The sequence below is a fragment of the Corylus avellana genome, chromosome ca6 (assembly GCF_901000735.1).
Source record: "Corylus avellana chromosome ca6, CavTom2PMs-1.0".
In the NCBI taxonomy this organism is placed as follows: Eukaryota; Viridiplantae; Streptophyta; class Magnoliopsida; order Fagales; family Betulaceae; genus Corylus; species Corylus avellana.
The window spans coordinates 23,172,533-23,189,559 of NC_081546.1; the positions used below are offsets into that span (position 1 = coordinate 23,172,533).

General features: G+C 36.5%; 2 protein-coding genes across 3 annotated transcripts in view; both read right to left on the reverse strand.

Moving 5' to 3' along the window:
- Window positions 1-11,029, reverse strand: part of LOC132183959 (translocon at the outer membrane of chloroplasts 64) — a 34,630-nt gene extending 23,601 nt beyond the window's left edge. The window contains exons 1-7 of one of the 2 annotated variants that reach the window (XM_059597437.1): window positions 10,644-11,029; window positions 9,788-9,940; window positions 9,397-9,521; window positions 6,936-7,061; window positions 5,801-5,983; window positions 5,119-5,263; window positions 2,317-2,485 (exon numbers count right to left, since the gene is read on the reverse strand). In XM_059597437.1, the coding sequence (XP_059453420.1) occupies window positions 2,317-2,485; window positions 5,119-5,263; window positions 5,801-5,983; window positions 6,936-7,061; window positions 9,397-9,521; window positions 9,788-9,940; window positions 10,644-10,846 (1,104 nt within the window). In that variant the 5' untranslated portion in view covers window positions 10,847-11,029. Of the gene's footprint in view, window positions 1-2,316; window positions 2,486-5,118; window positions 5,264-5,800; window positions 5,984-6,935; window positions 7,072-9,396; window positions 9,522-9,787; window positions 9,941-10,643 lie in introns of those variants that run through there. The other variant, XM_059597438.1, reaches the window with a different exon arrangement.
- A 2,417-nt stretch (window positions 11,030-13,446) lies between these two features.
- On the reverse strand, window positions 13,447-14,049 carry LOC132185401 (uncharacterized). The gene has a single exon (XM_059599179.1). It carries the CDS (start codon window positions 14,047-14,049, stop codon window positions 13,447-13,449), a length of 603 nt encoding a protein of 200 aa, XP_059455162.1.
- Window positions 14,050-17,027: the final 2,978 nt, after the last annotated feature.

The following is a 17,027-nucleotide window of genomic DNA, read 5'->3' on the forward strand; positions in this document are numbered from 1 at the left end:
AACCCGTCTCACCCCCAGCAGAAGGCCCATACGAATTTAAGGGAGAAGGCGCACTGACCTCAACAGGAACCGAATCTTCATCACGTGACTCAACCCCCCTGCCGTCCTTACCACCCAATTGATCAGCTTCACGCCTTTCCCCCACTTCTGAACACCCAACAACCAAGCTCGTAAAAACCCCGTTTAGTGGGCGGTAGTGCCCAGGGTTACCAACACAATCTCTTATTCCCTGAGATATACCCAGTCCCTCACAAACCTCCACACCTACCTGATTCCCATCACCAAGCGGCCAAGGAACCAAATCACTATCCTCGAACACTGAAGAAGACATCGCCGAAATCGTCTGAGCCAAAGCGTTCTCTCCACTAACCTGCGATGCCATCGCCGGCAAAAGTAAAGATTCACCGGCCTTAACTCGCGGCCCTACTCCTCCAGGAACCAATCCCGAAACGTCTCTCTCTGTGTCGCCGGTGGTAGCTGACGGTGAAGGCTTCTCCTTCACAGTCTGGGGTGAACCTGCCCTTACTATGGCCGATAGTTCCATCGCCGGAGTACTCTGAGGCACTCCGGTCGCACCCATCGTGACCTCACCGTCGAGACGAGCTCTAGGCACTTGCGGCTAACAGAAGTGATAACAGGGGCAACCACAGCTACCTGCGATCTCGTCTCCAAGGAGATTCCTCCTTCCGATGAAGACGCCCCTAGGTCTCCGGTCCAAACCTCCTTCCGCTCCATCAACAACCCGCGTGAGGGCGACGGGTGAGAAGCACACTTATTCTTCCCTTTAGGACCCCCCACCCTTCGGCAATTCTGGCCCACTCCTGAGCCCACTACAGCCTTGAGCCTAAATACCGAAACCTTCTTTTTCGCCTTAATGCCTTTCGTGGGCCGTGGGCCTACTCTACCGGCCCATTCCATCCCCTTTTGTACCCTTTCCTCTCTAACAGCATTATCATAACCATTGTCTTTCACGGGCCCATTCCTTCCCCTCCAAATTACTATTAAGCCTGCCAGCATGGACTCATTCAACTCCCCTGTCAACCTATCGAAGCCCCACTCTCCTCCACTCTAACAAGAGCCAACTCCAGTCTGTTAAGCCCCACTTCAATTTCCTCTTTCAGCCACTTCAACATCTCTCTGCAGTCTCGAAGCTCAAGACTTACACCAGCATGGGTCTGATTTTGACACTCACCTACCTCCCGTCCTATCAACTTATGCACAGCCCCTACCTTCGTTGCAGGCGACCTCTCCAGCATTTGTACTTTACTCACCGGCACCCTTAGCTGTAAGCACTTCTCTCCCCATGAATTTCTTCCTCTCCGGCTGACGACCACCTTCACCATCCTGACTGCTGGATGGTCTCGCCGGAACCTGGGTCACCTTCCATGGCATCAAATCAATTTCCCCAGTGTCTAAAGCGTGCTTCTCCAGACCAGATGAGGTCTCCTTCAACCACCTGGGCACTCGCGCCACCGGCTCAGTAAATGACCCAAAGCACTCCTCTGTTGGAGTTCCTGACAGACCCATCCCCTCGGTATAGCTCCTCCTTCCCTCCGCCGGAGTTCCTGACAGACCCACCACCTCGGCATAGCTTCTCCTTCCCTTCCCCTCTTGAGCCTTCTTCTCTTCCTTCGATCCTCGAAGTGACGAACTGGCTAAACGCACCTCCAACATGAAGCGTTTCCAACCTTGCCCGAAGCGCCCTTCTGGAATGAGGACCGAACCACATCTTCGCCTCCCATCAAATTCCTCTAACGTCAAGAAATACCCATGCCTATTGGAACGTCGTTGCGCTATGAACCGTGGATAACCCGCTCTGGATTAATCCCAGAACACCTCTGAACTGTCCACTGCCACCAGCACCCCCACGATACGAATTAACCATTCTAACTCATCCTTCTTAATGAAAATGGACCTTAACTTCCCTTTGCTTCTCTCAAAAATCCTTACCCTTGAAGCCCCTGCCTTCACCACCAGTTCAAATTCCTTAGCCTCAACTGACCATCTTCTCCCTCCCGCCATGGCACCTCCAACCCTAACTAAGAAATCACCTCACGCGCCACCCACGTACCAACTCACACGCCGGCTATAAGCACAAAACTACTTGCCAATGTTTATGGGATGAGGCTAATAGATTACGCTTTTAATGATATTTGTCTATTTCTTTAAAAATAAAAAATAAAATAAGAAGCAATACAAATTGGAATTTCATATACAGATGTAGAAAGTTGCCACACATTTTAAATTCTTTGTGACATGTACAACTTGAATCCAAGACCAAAACAAATATAAGTTACACTTACATATAATCATTACCTTTAAAAGAGAGGAGATAGCGGTACGCATTTCATCCCTGATTGCTTTGTATTTTTCAATATCTGTATCTTCTGTGTCCAGTGTTTCGTATATTTGTGCCGAGATAGCAGGATCTAAAACAGGCTTTGCCAAGCTAATCCATTCCCCATGATTATGTTTGAACTCATGTCTGCATTGAAAAGGTCATCATGAACCTCAATTAACACATTGTCCAGGGAAAAAGTACCAGCATAAAGAAAATGAATAAATTCAATCACCTGCACCTTCTTATACACAGAAAATCATGCATGATCATAGTGAAAAGAAGCCAACAAAGACCAATATCCTATGCTGGATTAAATACCAAGACCAGAATATTTGATTGGTGAATTTTATTAACAAATTTTTATTTTCTCCATGAAGAACTAGTGGATCAGAGGACAGACCAGAGTGGCCATAATAGCTGCATCTTTTCTCATTAGTCACATCAAACTTAGTTGCCAACAAGGGCGAAAAAGACACAGCAATCAATTGGCATTAGCAACTACCTCATATTCAACTTCCACATTTGACAATTGATGGAGGTCACTGCGAGCTGTCTTTGAAGACCTACAAAGGCACGCAAAAGGGCTAGTTGAAAAGCCCACTCATGATTTGCCATACGCGCCAATGCCAATTGAGAGCCTGAATAGCCTTGTTTAGTTGATTAAGACTCTTATGCTGTTATATTTTATATCAATTTTCTTTAATTTTGTCAGTTAAGGATTTTGCTGAAATTTCAGAATTGATGGACATGGACTGCAATAATGGTGCCATGTGTCACATTATGGATCAGCTCATGTTATTGGGCATTTTTTCCAAGTATTGATTCATGTTGCTCTCTCTTTGGTGTTATTGGGCTTCTATTTGTTGTTTTGAGTAGTTTCATTTCAGGATTCATGGTAAAAAAGTCTATCAACTCCAAGTCCTCTACTGTTAGGGATCTAATCTTACAAATATGGATGTAACTCTTCTAATTTAGTGGAACATGTTTTATGAGAATTTCCAGCCACTGGGCTCTTTTTCGAAGTAATGGTTTTGTGTTATTGGGTTTCTACTGTGGTTTTGAGTAAATTTTATTTCAGGATTCATGGAAAAGATCTAATCTTACAAATATGGATGTAACTCTTCTAATTTAGTGGAAAACATTTTATGAGAATTTCCAGCTATTGAGCTCTTTTTCAAAAATTATTTGATGCAACCAAACCCTAGGCGTGATGGCTACAGGAAAGTAGGCTTGACAACTCTTATTCTTCTCCGACTATTTGATTTTCTGCAACTTATCCAACCATTCAAACATTGAGATCAGACAGTGATTACTGACTCTTAAAGCCCTAAATCCCCAGGATTTTTGTTGTTAAATAAGTAATCAAAATATTATTAAAAGTGCAAAAGGAGCAAGTCAGGCAGGGGCGGAACCACATGCCCTCATAATCCTGTCAAAATTAGAATTTTAACCCAATTTTTTTTATTTTTTAGTTTTACCCTCCCAAACTCCAAATGCTAGTTCCGCCCCTAAACTCAGGTTTACAAGAAGTATACAAAAGAAACACCTAGCTAGAAAGAGAAAATTATCAAAAAAAAAACCATGAAAACCAAGAAAATAAGGAAGGTCTGAAGCATTTGTCCAAAAGTAAAATAACAAGAAAATCATTAAAAGTTATCTCCAATAGAGCTAAAAATTCAACTGCCCATGTATAAAGAGAATGAAAAAATGCCTTCAGTTCCACTACCATCCTCTCACAATCCTCAAAACATCTATCATTTCTTTCCCACAAAAGGCATGATGGCCCCATCCTCCACACTGCTTTACTCTAAGGTCTGCCATATAACCCTCTCCAACAAGCAAAGAAGTCCACTACTCATCTAGGTATAACCCAAGACAACTCAACTCGACTCCACAAGGCAATAACAACCTCGCAATGAAAAAGAAGATGATTCACAGACTCCCTACATTTGCTACACATACAGCACCAATCAACCACAATGACATGCCACTTCCTTAAGCTATCCATGCTGAGGGATCTTACCTACAACTGATGACCAAGTAATAAAAGGCCACTCTCAAGGGCACCTTGCACCGAAGTGAGTGCCATCACAAGGAATAAGGGCATTGTAGAAAGATCTGCTAAATGCTTCCTTAATTTATGTCTCCCTACTAAATGCTTCCTACAAGCTTATTGTAATATTTACTAAGCACTTATATATCTCTCTTTTAAGATCCATTGTGTCTGCTGATAATTATTTTCTCCTGTAATTTGTCTTGTGTCAAGAGAATTAGCTTTTCCCTTGCACATTAAGTCAGAAAAACAGTGGTGCATGCATCCACGCGCACAGTTAACCCTCTCTTTCTCTCGAAGAGGGCAAAAGATGAAAAACAATCTATATCCACCGCTAACCTACAATATAGAGCTCCCAAAAAACTAGGCCTTAAGAAAGCTTTAGAACAAATGGGAAAAAGAAAGAACAAAGAAAAGAGTTGCACAAAGATGCCATTACAAACGGCAATGTACAAAAAGTGATATGCTACAGTAAAAGAAATAATTAATTTTTTTTTTTATATAAGTAATGTTGTATATATCAAGAATGATTGAGGGGCACAACCCTAGTACACAGGAAATATACAAGAGAACGCCTAAGTAGAAGGAGAAAAAAGAACAAGATAGTCAGTAAAGCTAATCACTAAGAGAAGAAATAATTAACTTCGAGTTAATTACTTTTCATACTTTAAAGTCTTTCTCATCTTTGCTTTAAGGTAATAAAACAATAAAGAAGCAAGCTCACCTTTGAAGAGACTGCATAACATTCGCAAGCAATCTTGTTGAGAAAGTTTTCAGCTCACCATTTGATTTCTTGCTATGCAAAGCTTTCAAGCTTGGAGCTTTAGACCTGAGATAGTCCTCGACATTTTCATGCTTCAATACTTGTCCTGAAGAAGTTTATGGTGCAATTTAGAGAAATTCCAGAACATAAAGTAAAACATACATGCATGCTGCCCAAAACCAACTTGGTACGTTCTTACCTCAATTTTTTTAGAACAGGTCTGAGTCAAATAGCAGTGATTCAAAGCACTTCTTTTTACACTATTTCGTAAACCAAAGGACTCAAAATGATATTTGTAAACTTTTATTTGTTATAATGTTAATTATATGATTAAATTCACATGCAAAATAATTAGTACTTAACAAGGTCTTAGAATAGAGGTCCTAAGTTCGAATCTTGACTCCACATTATACCTCTCATTTAAGTTATGTATTGAACTCCACTTAATGAGGGAAAGTCGGAACTTACATATGAGGGGATGCATTCGAATATTAATTAGATGATTAAATTCAAACTTTCTTACCATTTTAAGCTTTTGGGTTAACAGTTTTAGCATTGAGAACAATAACCCAGCAACAACAACAATAAGAATAAAAATAACAGAAATATAACTTTTTGCTTAGGGACACAGAAATTGGCATACTTCCAAAAAGCTTCTCGGTGGATTTGATGACCACTTGTGCAACTCTGTCAACAGGAATCTTTAAGAGTTGAAAGCAATCATCAGCAATTATAATTTGTCTAGGACTGCGTTGAATGGCATATGGAAGTTGCAGCAGGACATGGCCAACACGACGTAAAATATTAGGATCCTTGGCGAACCATCCTGCCAAAGTGATTGCACAGATTCATTAAAACCCAGTTATATAAGCGCCCTAGACAGCATATTGATGGCTTTCTAACTGTAGAAATCAATCTTCTAACCAATGACCAATCCAAAAGAAAGGAAAAGGACAAAAAATGCAAAAAGCAATCATGCCATCCAGACAAGACAAGGTCAACCAAATCACATGTAATGACTCAGTAATCACTATCTAGTATCTACAAAAACTTCTAACAATCTACTTTAAACTATGATTTAAAATAGTATAACTGAAAAGGATGCAGCATTATCTGCATTTCAGTGAAGCTAGTTGCATGTGCACACAGAGAAAATGATATTCACATGACAATGGGCAAAGTTGACATGCAGACCTTTAGTCTCCACCTACAATCAAAGCATGGTTACAGCAGAAGTAAAATTAATCAGTTCTTGGCATTTTACAAGGGCTTACAACACAGTCCCAAACAGATGCTTCTTGTAGGTCAAATTAAACAAGGAGTTGTACTTTGGAAACTTAACTTCAGAAACATGGGTGAATAACATAAACTTCAATCTGAAAATCCTTCTCACTTTATCCTAATGCAGAATGACCTGATCAAACTGAAATTACATCCTTCTACATAGAATCTTTTCTTCAACGAGCAAAATTGCTGAAACCAAAGGGCAAGCCAGAATAGAACTACACCAAATTTTATTCCAAAGCTAAAATAACATGTTCCAAACAGTAAAGTTCATACATATGTTCCACTTCTTCTCGAATAAATGTAAATAAATTATGTAAACTGCCTGAAATTATAAGAAAACTAAATGTAAAAGGGATACAAGGGCAAATTTCTTATTTCCTAAACAGAACCTCAAAAGTAGCCAGGGGGAAAAACATGAAAGATTGACTGGGTGATTATATATCATTATAACATATATCTTCATTAAGATAGAGAGTTGTAACCACACATACCAATTGTGTCAAGGCTTGTCGAAATAGGTATAATGCCCACATGAGAAACAGCCCCATGTGAGGGTCGGAATCCTAAAATGCCACAAAATCCAGCAGGAATTCTCACGCCACCAACCGTATCAATACCTGCCACATACTGTTAGTACGAAAGGCATAATCATAAGTTAAAACAAGAAGCCTGCTCCCTAAGTTAAAATATGATCGAGCATTACAAGAGTTCTATCATCAATTTTAAACACGTTTTCATAGATTAAAACAATTCATAAAGAATACCAAGGGAGTAAAATTTCGCATACTCCCGTACAAAAGAGAAACACCTAATTCTATAGCTCAAAGATTAACGAGGATCAAACAATCCTATTTCCTGATCAAGACACAAAACCTTCAAATTTTAGATCCGCCAAAATTGTCAAAGCATGGAGCAAGTCAAAGCATCTATATGTTCCACACTAAGACTAAACAGCTTCCCAGTAAATTGAGTAACTTAGCATCAGTAATTGTATCGTTTCAATCAGAAGTACAGCTCTTCGTCGTTAAGTTCCATCAATGTCCCTTCTTTTTTTTTTTTTTTAAGTCAGTGTCCACCATTATTAACCACTAGAAAGAAATATATCTGCAGAAGCACAAAAAAATTTAATTTGCAGGGCAGATACAACAAAGCTACCACTTATTGTCTAGTATTCTACGGGGGTGCCTTACGCTTTTAATAATATCTCAATTTCTTATAAAAAAATATATATTGTCTAGTATTCTTCTTCAAGCTACAAGTGAACTTCTAAATGTTGCCGACCTTATAGCAAATAGGAATAATGTTATTGTTAGCATTTGATATTTCACACTTATTTAAAGTTAGATTTTTCATTGTTTGATTTCTTTTGGATACCATCCAAAAAAAAGAAAAGATCTTTTGAAGTCAGAACTTTTTACAGATTTCTCCTCCCCAACATTGACTACTCTTTCCCTTGGAAGAGCATCTAGAGGTCCTAGACTCCTTTGAGAGTGGCTTTCTTTACATGGATAACTTCTTTAGGAAATTTTTTTTTTTTTTTTTTTATAAGTAATAATCAAGTTTTATTAAAAGCGTAAGGCACCCCTACGTATACTAGAAGTATACAAGCAGAAACACCTAATTAAAAAAACAAAAACGACCCACCCAAAGCCCTCACCACAAACACTCAAGGCATTCAAGACTAACCCACAGAACTATCCCACAAAACCACCCAACAGCCCTCAAAACCCACACGGAGCGCTACGACACCATAGTCTTGCCCTTCCTTCTCCAAGTGGACACGCTAGCAAAGCCATAGACCAATTCAAGAAAGCCCTACAAAAAACCCTCACGACACCATAAACCACCCAAAAGGAGGCTCAACGTTGCCGCCCTTGCGCCTTGCCTTTCCCTCACCGATTGGAAGTAAATCTCCGCATGTGGCACATCACAGTGATAGATTGGTATTATATGTGAAAAAAGAATGGGGAAACTCCCAATCACCTTCTTCCTCATTGAGATATTGTGAGACTCATGGAATTTGGTTTTTAGGATGTTCGGAGTAGAGTGGGTTATGCCGAGATGGGTGGTGGAACTCCTAGTGTGGTGGAACTCCTAGTGTGTTGGAAAAGAAGGTTCAGTCAGAATAATCTTAATGTTGTTTAGAATGTAATATCTTTTTGTTTAATGTGGGGGTTATGGAGAGAAAAGAATGCTCAAAGTTTCAAGGATTGCAAGAAGACAAGCCTAGATCTATAGTTTTGTTTCTTTAAATCCCTCATCAAGTAGAACTCTGTTAACACCCTTTTTGACGCCTCTAACTTTAATGATTTTTGTGCTCTTTTTCGTTGTTCTTGATCTTGCTGGGTGTTTTTCTTAAATGTTGCTTGTGAACTAGGGTTGCGGCCGTTGTGCTTTTAATAAATTTGCTTTCCTTTTCTTTTTTTTTTAAATGCCTAAGGAGGCAGAACACACTTTTGACTGTTCAAACATGATAAACTATACCCTTTTTTTTAGCATAATTAAAATTTATAACAGCATAAAAATTCAGTCAACTCAACCAGCTAAATACTTGTGCCACAACCTAAAAAATAAAATTTTAACACTACATAATCAACACCACATGTCTAACTCCAGCTGTAAGTATACCAAAAACAAGTGTAGTAAGTCTAGCTACACTATTTTTTTTTTTTTTTAATAAGTAAAAATGATTGGTGTCAATAATTTGCTTATTAGCTACACTATTTCTTTGTATTTCTTAGAAACAAGTATTATGAGACAAGACAGGAAAAGGAAATGGAAATGAAAATGATAAACACGCAAAGAATGAACCCAATTACCATAAATTACCAAACAAACAAGGTTGCCCCCAAAAGCCTTTTATTAATCATGTTAGCATTGACAATTACGAGCCAAGACTAACAAAATTCAAGGGAAGGAAGGTAAGCTGTTGAAAGCTAATAAGAAGCTCACCCAATGAGAAGTCAACAAGATTAGCAGCCACAGCCACAGCAGCTCCACTAGAGGATCCACCCGGTACTCTTTCATGCACTGCAGGATTGGTAGGTGTACCATAATGCTTATTTTCTCCACTGATACTGAAAAGAAGACATACCAAAAACAATTCACCTTATTTAAATCCAAACAATAGCTAGAGTGGGAGTGATTAGAAAGGTAAACTTTATTTTCTTAATTTCTTTTTCTCTCTTTCGTTTTACCAAACGCTTAGTGTAGTGAAAATAGGAACAAAGAAGAAACAAAGTAGATAGGAATATCTTTGTTTGCACCAAACTGTACTTCAAGAAAAATATTTAGAAGACCATTTAGATATTTATAATAGCCAGAAGGACCAGAAGGCAGATACCCATATGCTAGTTCGTCCACAACAGTTTTTCCAATGCAAGTGGCACCTCCTTCGACAAGAGCAGTAACCACAGGAGATGTCCAAGAAGCTTTGTCATGTGTCATCACCCAGTCTGGATGACCAAATCCAGTGACATGACCATCAATGTCGAATCTGGTAATTATAATAAATGGTTAATTCAGTTTAAAAGCCAAAACCAAAAAATAAAAAATCAGTAGTGCAAATGCATGAGTGGAAATTGAGGATTTATTGCACCTGCCAATAATATATAACTCCTATCCGTAATCTTTAACGCTAGAAACATGGAAGTTACAAAATAGGCACACTCTCATGATATTCAAAATCACAGAGAGAGAAGCAGACAATTTCAACGAAGGTAGGTACTTTGAAACGAACCAAAATGACAAAATGAAACATGTGAGGGCGGGGCGGGAGATTAGAAAAATATGAATTATCAACCAAATTCAATTGCCTGGCCTACTTGAAAAATCAAATAAATCGTTCACAGTTAAAATTCAAAATTTTATGTTCTCTTCACTTTCATTGGCTCAACACTCCAGCAATACATTTGACATCTCATAAGAAATCAAAGTTAAAATTTGCGGGTCACGTTATTTACTATAGTAGCCCAAAACAAAAAACCTCAAATCAACGAAGCCTACAACCATGAAAAGCAATCAAACAAACACTTCACACAATTTCTTTTCTCACTTTTTCCTTTCTCAGAAACTCAAAAAGAGTCGGTTACTCGAGCCAACCCTTCCATACTTCAAAACCCAGAACCAGCACATCTTCCTAACAAAACAGAAAAATAAAGATACAAACAACAACAATTTTGTGATGTAAACAGGCTTACACGTCGGAGACGGCGAAGGTGAGGCCGGTGAGGGGGTAGGGAGCTTTGGGAGGAGGCGGCGGAGGAGGAGGAAGCAGCTGAAGCTTCTCGACGAAGGCGCCGAAGTCCTCTCTGATGACTTTCTTGAGCTTTCTCGTCACGAACAGAATTCCAGCCAATCCCAACCCCAGCAGCACCCACAGATTGGCCGATTGAGAGGCCATGCGTGTTGAGGTTTGGATGATATTCTCAAAACCCTAGAATTGAATTTGCGAGAGAGAAAGAAAGAGAGAGAACAAGGGTTTTAGGATGAGAGAAATGTGAGAGAGGAGAGAAGAGGAAAGGATAATACAGTGAGAGGCGAGAGGGGGAACAGTGCCGAGTTTTCTTGTGCGGTAACAAATGTTATTATAATATCGGCCTGTGGGCTGGGGTGGTAGCGTATGAGTATTTATATTTTGTTTCTATTTTTTTTGTTTTCTGTTGAAACAAAAGATATTAATAAATAAAATAAACACAAAAACAATTCTAAAAATACAAAAATAATTTTAACCTTAATAATTAATATTATGTTAGGAATGCATTCATGCATTTGATGTATGACCATTTAGTTTCATCTCTTAGAGTTTTACATATTCATGTAATCTTTTAGAATTCCTATAACATTCATGTAATACATTGATGTATCATTTTGTTTCATATTCTTTAATCTCTCATAGTGATTCCATGCCTATAAAAGAAAGTATTTAGTAATATGTAAATCAGACAATAATAAAGAAGAATCATACATAGTTCTTGAATAATTAATTTCACATATTGCAATCTTTTTATCTTATCTTGTTATTTCCTTTGATTTTACAACACGTTATCAGCACGAAGCTCTAGCCAATTGTTGTGTTCTTTTGATCTTCAATATCAAAAGCTATCCGTGAGGTATTCTCAATTCATTGTAAGTTTCTTTTTAACATTTAGTAATCTTATTATCTATTTTGTTAATTAACATTCTAACATATGCATATTATGATCCATATGAGATTTATATGAACTAGAATGTTATCATATTAATGCTATGAATATGATGTCTTATAATTTATATTTGAAAATTTTTGGTTTGCGTATAATATCATTTAATTTTAAATAATGTTTATTTATTTAATTCTTGATATATTTTTGTATAGATAATGTCAAATCTTACCAAATTTGAGTTTGTCATTGTTGACGTTTCTGTCAAAAATTATTTATCTTGGATCATTGATGCTGAGATCCATCTTGAAGTTATGAATCTTGGAAATACTATTAAGGAAAATAATCAGGCATCCTGGCAGGATCACTCTAAAGCAATGATCATCACAACATGTGATTCAATTGTTCTTATTGTTATATAATACAACCCGAAAGAGAAAGCATGCAATTTTTCCAATATAAGCTTCTGACCCGAAATTATTGAAGTAATATAAAGATATTCGTCACTGCCTTCATTAGTGGTTTCAACATGATAACCATTTAGACGAATATCCTTAAAACTAATTAAATTTCTTCTAGATTTAGAATAATACAAAGCATCTTCAATACACAATTTTGTTCATTTTGGCAATATGATATTCACTCTTCCAGAGCCTTCGATTAGGTTTGATGAACCTAATATTGTATTCACACTAGCTTTGTTTAATATCAAGTATTGAAAGTATTTCTTATCTTTAAGAATTGTGTGCGTTGTACAACTGTCTGCTAGACACAAATTTTCACCAATCAGCTTAGAATTAATCATTCCATCAATATGACTCATACCTCCATATATAAACAAAATATATATTAAAATTTCATTAATTAAAAAGAAAATAACAAAATACAATTAAATTTGACAATGTAAACATACTATGATTAAGACATAAAGAAAACATATTAATTGTTGTAGACATATTCATCACCAATCAAAAAATCAGTATTTGTGTTAGAGTCTACAAAGAAATCAGAAACATCGAGATGAGTGTTACCCTCTCCATTTAAAGTATCAAGAAAAGCTGGAGAATTATCCACTTCAGTGACTTTTTTTCCACACAATTTTAATTGTGAGCTTATTTTAAAGAGTGTAGAGGCGTACGATACTCAATTTTTAATTATTCATGCTTTATGTCAACATCAGTATGCAATGGTAAATAATTGTTTTCAAAAATGGGATCTAGATCAATTTTGAATAAACCATCAATTTTTACCAATCAATTGTTCACCTTTAAAAATACTGAAAGTTGAATTGATAAACCAAAATCCAAAACCAACATCCAATTTGGAAACAAAAATTAAATTTCTAGAAAATTATGGAATAAAAAAATATATTTTCAAGATCTAAAACATATCCAGATTTCAAAATTATTCAAAAAGTCCCAACAGCTTCTACTTGTAAAAGCAGTTTATTTCCTGAATAGACACGTTGTTCATTGCTTGCTGGCTGCCTTGTTGTGAGAAAACCCTGCATTGAGTTGACAATATGGATTGTAGAACCCGAATCAATCCACCATGTATTATTGGGAGCCTCAACACAAAAAGATTCATGACACACTAGAGATATAAGATTACATTTTCTTTCGAACCACTTTATATACTTTTGGCAATCTTTCTTCATATGCCCTTCTTTCTTGCAAAAGAAACAAGTATCCTTATTGCCAATTTTCTTGATTGGCACTTTGTTCTCCTTCTTGAATTTTTGGGCATGCTTGCTTCTCTTGGTCTTTCCCTTAGCATGAATAGCCATGTGAACACCTTCTGGCTTCTCATATTTTAACCTCTCTTCCTCTTGAACACACATGGTCAGAAGTTCATTTACTGATCATTTATCCTTATGTGTGTTATAGGATATTTTAAAAGGAACATACTCAGAGCGGAGAGAGTTCAATATGAAATGAACCAAGAATGACTCAGATATATCGATCTCTAGGAACTTGAGTTGAGCTGCCATGTCCCTCGTTTTCATAATGTGCTCACGCACACTTCTGGAATTATCAAAGGACTTGCTTGATAGCTTCTTCATTAGGGTGCTGGGTAAGGCCTTGTTGGAACTCATAAATTGTTCATCAACTGCCTTAATGAATGCCTTAGCGTTAGTGCATTCAGGGATGGAACTCCTAATGCCCTTAGAGACATGAGATTTCATGAATATTAGACTTAAGCGATTTGATCGCTCCCACTGTTCATGTTTAGCAATCTCTTGTGGCGTACTTTTCTCCGTGAGGGCGGGTGGTTCGTCCACACGGAGTGCCAAGTCAAGCTCTAAACACCCCAATGTAAAAAATAAATTTTCTGTCCAGTCAGTAAAATTGTTACCATTAAGCATTGGAACATGAAAAGTTTCATCCATTAAAGCAGAAGGAATAGTTGCAATAACCAAAGAAAATACTTTAATGCTATGCAGTGGCGGACGCAGGAAATTCATCTATTGGGGGCATGATTTTTTTTAATGAATACAAAAAATAAAATTGAACAAAAATATAACAAATCAAATAAGTGAATAATTCAACAAAATTTTTAATTATGTTCTAAAACATATAAATAGAACTTACAATTTGTTTTGTCACGACTAACGCTAATTCAATTGTCCTCGGCGAGTCTTCATACCTTGGAATCTTTGCATAATCTCTTCATTACTGATGGTCTTGAATATGTCTTTCTCAATGTACGTAATCAAACAATCATTCATCCATTGATCTCCCATTCGGTTACATAAACGATTTTTAACAATATTCATTGTTGAAAATGCTCTCTAAACAGTTGCTGTCGCAACTGGCAGAATCAATGCCAATGTCACCAATGAATAAACCAAGGGATATACAACATCCTTTTTCGTCTCTACCAATTTCTCAGCAAGTTGTCCAATCCCTTTGAGTGTTGCAAATTCATCACTAGAACGCATGTCAAAGATATATGTTTCAAGTTGGTTGTCTAAAGTGATAAGTTGAACTGCTGAAAAATTATTCGTATATAATTGAGCAAGACGAAACAATTTCTCTTTGTTAAAAGACACAAACAAGTCATCTGAACTTAAGCACGAAACATAGAGTAATAATTCAAAACTTGCCTCATTAAAGCGACTGTTACGTTCTTAGAGTTTCATGTCTATAACAGTATAATAAAGCTTCACATGGTAATGATGTAAATTTTCATTCCTTAAGCTTTTCGTCGTGATCGAGGTTGATAAAGCTTATCCATACTGGGGACAACAATATTGTTTTTGGCACAAAACTTAGTAACTTCTTCAAATAAGGAATTCCACCCATCTTCTCTCATAGCATGTAAGCGCAGTTTTAAAATTTTAACTAACTTCATTGCATTCAAAATATCTTGATTTTTCGTTGTAGTGCTTGAAATAACTCATTTGTAATCCCCAAAACATTTTTCATCAAATGTAAATTGAAAGCAAAATCAAACGTCTGAAGTGATTGATTTAGTATATTTGCTTCTACTCTCTATTCATAATTTAATCCATCTTCAACAATGTCCTCAACTGTATCAATAACAGAAGAAAATATGGCAATAAGACTAACAATTGCACCATAATGAGAACTCCAACGCGTATCACCATGTCTCTTTAGGTTCATTTTTTGATTAAAACCACGACCAGTTGACATTTCATTATTTTGTAGTGCTTCTATTACTTTAGCAGTTTATTTTTCACGAAGTATGTCATGACGTTTGCATGATGCTCCAACAACATTAAAAATACTATTGACCAAACTAAAAAAAGTTGCAATTTGAGTGTGATTTTTGGCAACAGCAAGTAAAGTGAGTTGAAGTTGATGTGCAAAGCAATGAACATAATAGGCAGATGAATTGTCATTCAAAATAAGAGTTTTAGGTCCATTCAACTCACCTCGCGTATTGCTAGCTCCATTGTATCATTGTCCTCGCAATCTGCTAATACTTAAATTATGCATGCTAAGCACTGAATCAATTGTCTTCTTCAATTCTACAGCTGTGGTATTACGAACATGTGTAATGCCTAAAAAAAGTTAAATCACATGGCCACACTTGTCTACATAACGCAACACAATTGTCAATTGTTCTTTAACGGGTATATCACGAGATTCATCAACTAGGATAGCAAATGGCAAGTCTCCAAGATCTTTAAGAATAGCATATAGAGTTTCACTTGCTGCCGCATTTGCTATATCTCTTTGAATATGTGGTGCAATCATTTGATGATTTTTATGAGCATTATCTAAGACTACCTTATTAATTTCTTCATTGTGTTTAGTAAGAAACCGCAACAATTCAAGAAAATTTCCTTGATTACTTGAACCTTTAGATTCATCATGGCCACGAAATGCTAATCCTTGTTGTTGTAAAAAGCGAACACAATTAACTGATGCATTTAAATGTGTCCTATATAGCATTTTATGCTGATCTGATTGCTTGTCAAAAAATGTTATGATGCTTTGCTTATGGTTTAACAAAGCTTCACATCTTTGTTGAGCTTGATTATGTATACTATTGTGAGCCCCCACATGACATTCGAGCTTCTCTTTCTTTTTTCAATTATTAAACCCTTCAGTAACAAACGAATCTCCCCCTCCTTGATTTCCAAAGTCCGGTTTGAATAGATAACAGTATAAGCAATATGCACCATCTTTTTCTATACTGTACGCTAACCATTTATATTCTTTAAACCATGTTGGATTAAAACGACGCATTGTATTTCCACTTTTTTTTTTTTGGAAAATCATGGTCAAAGGGTTGACAAGCTCCTATTTGTAGATATGCTCTTCGGATTTGGTCTCTATCACTAGGATAATAATAGCACATTTTTTTCCTAAAGTAAGGATCTCCGGGTAGATTTGTTAAATCTACTTCAACATGAGGTTGTTTAGAATTTGATTGGAGTTCAATAGCATCGTTGTTTTTCTCGATAATCTCAGACAACTACAATTATATATTTATACAATTAAAATATAAAACAAAAACTATATAAATTCATAAATAATTAAATATAAAAACAATTAGCAAGAATAGGTTGAATAGCAATATAAATATTAAGACAATTCATTTAAAAGAACAATCTAAATCTAAATCAAAAAATTTAATTACATATTTACATACCTCAAATTTTCGTTGAAGTTATTATCAAGAATAGGTTGAAATGTTGAATCCTAAATAACAACATAAATATTAAAATAATTAATTTAAAAGAACAATTTAAATATAAATCTAAAAAATTAATTACATATTTACATAATTACATACCTAAAGAAAATTGAGGCCGATAAAATCTTAGAAACAACTCAAACAAACACAAGTTTTGCCCGATGCCCACTGCCCAGTCGCCCTTCCAAACTTGTCTCTTTGGAAAAAAAAAAAAAAAAATTGAACCTTTTGGAAATTGGTGTTTGGCAAATTTCAAAAGAAGACCTCAAGTAG

Bases quoted from the DNA above. Each gene is read 5' to 3' on its own strand.
- LOC132185401 (XM_059599179.1), bottom strand. From the start codon at position 14,049: ATGAATTTCCTGCGTCCGCCACTGCATAGCATTAAAGTATTTTCTTTG.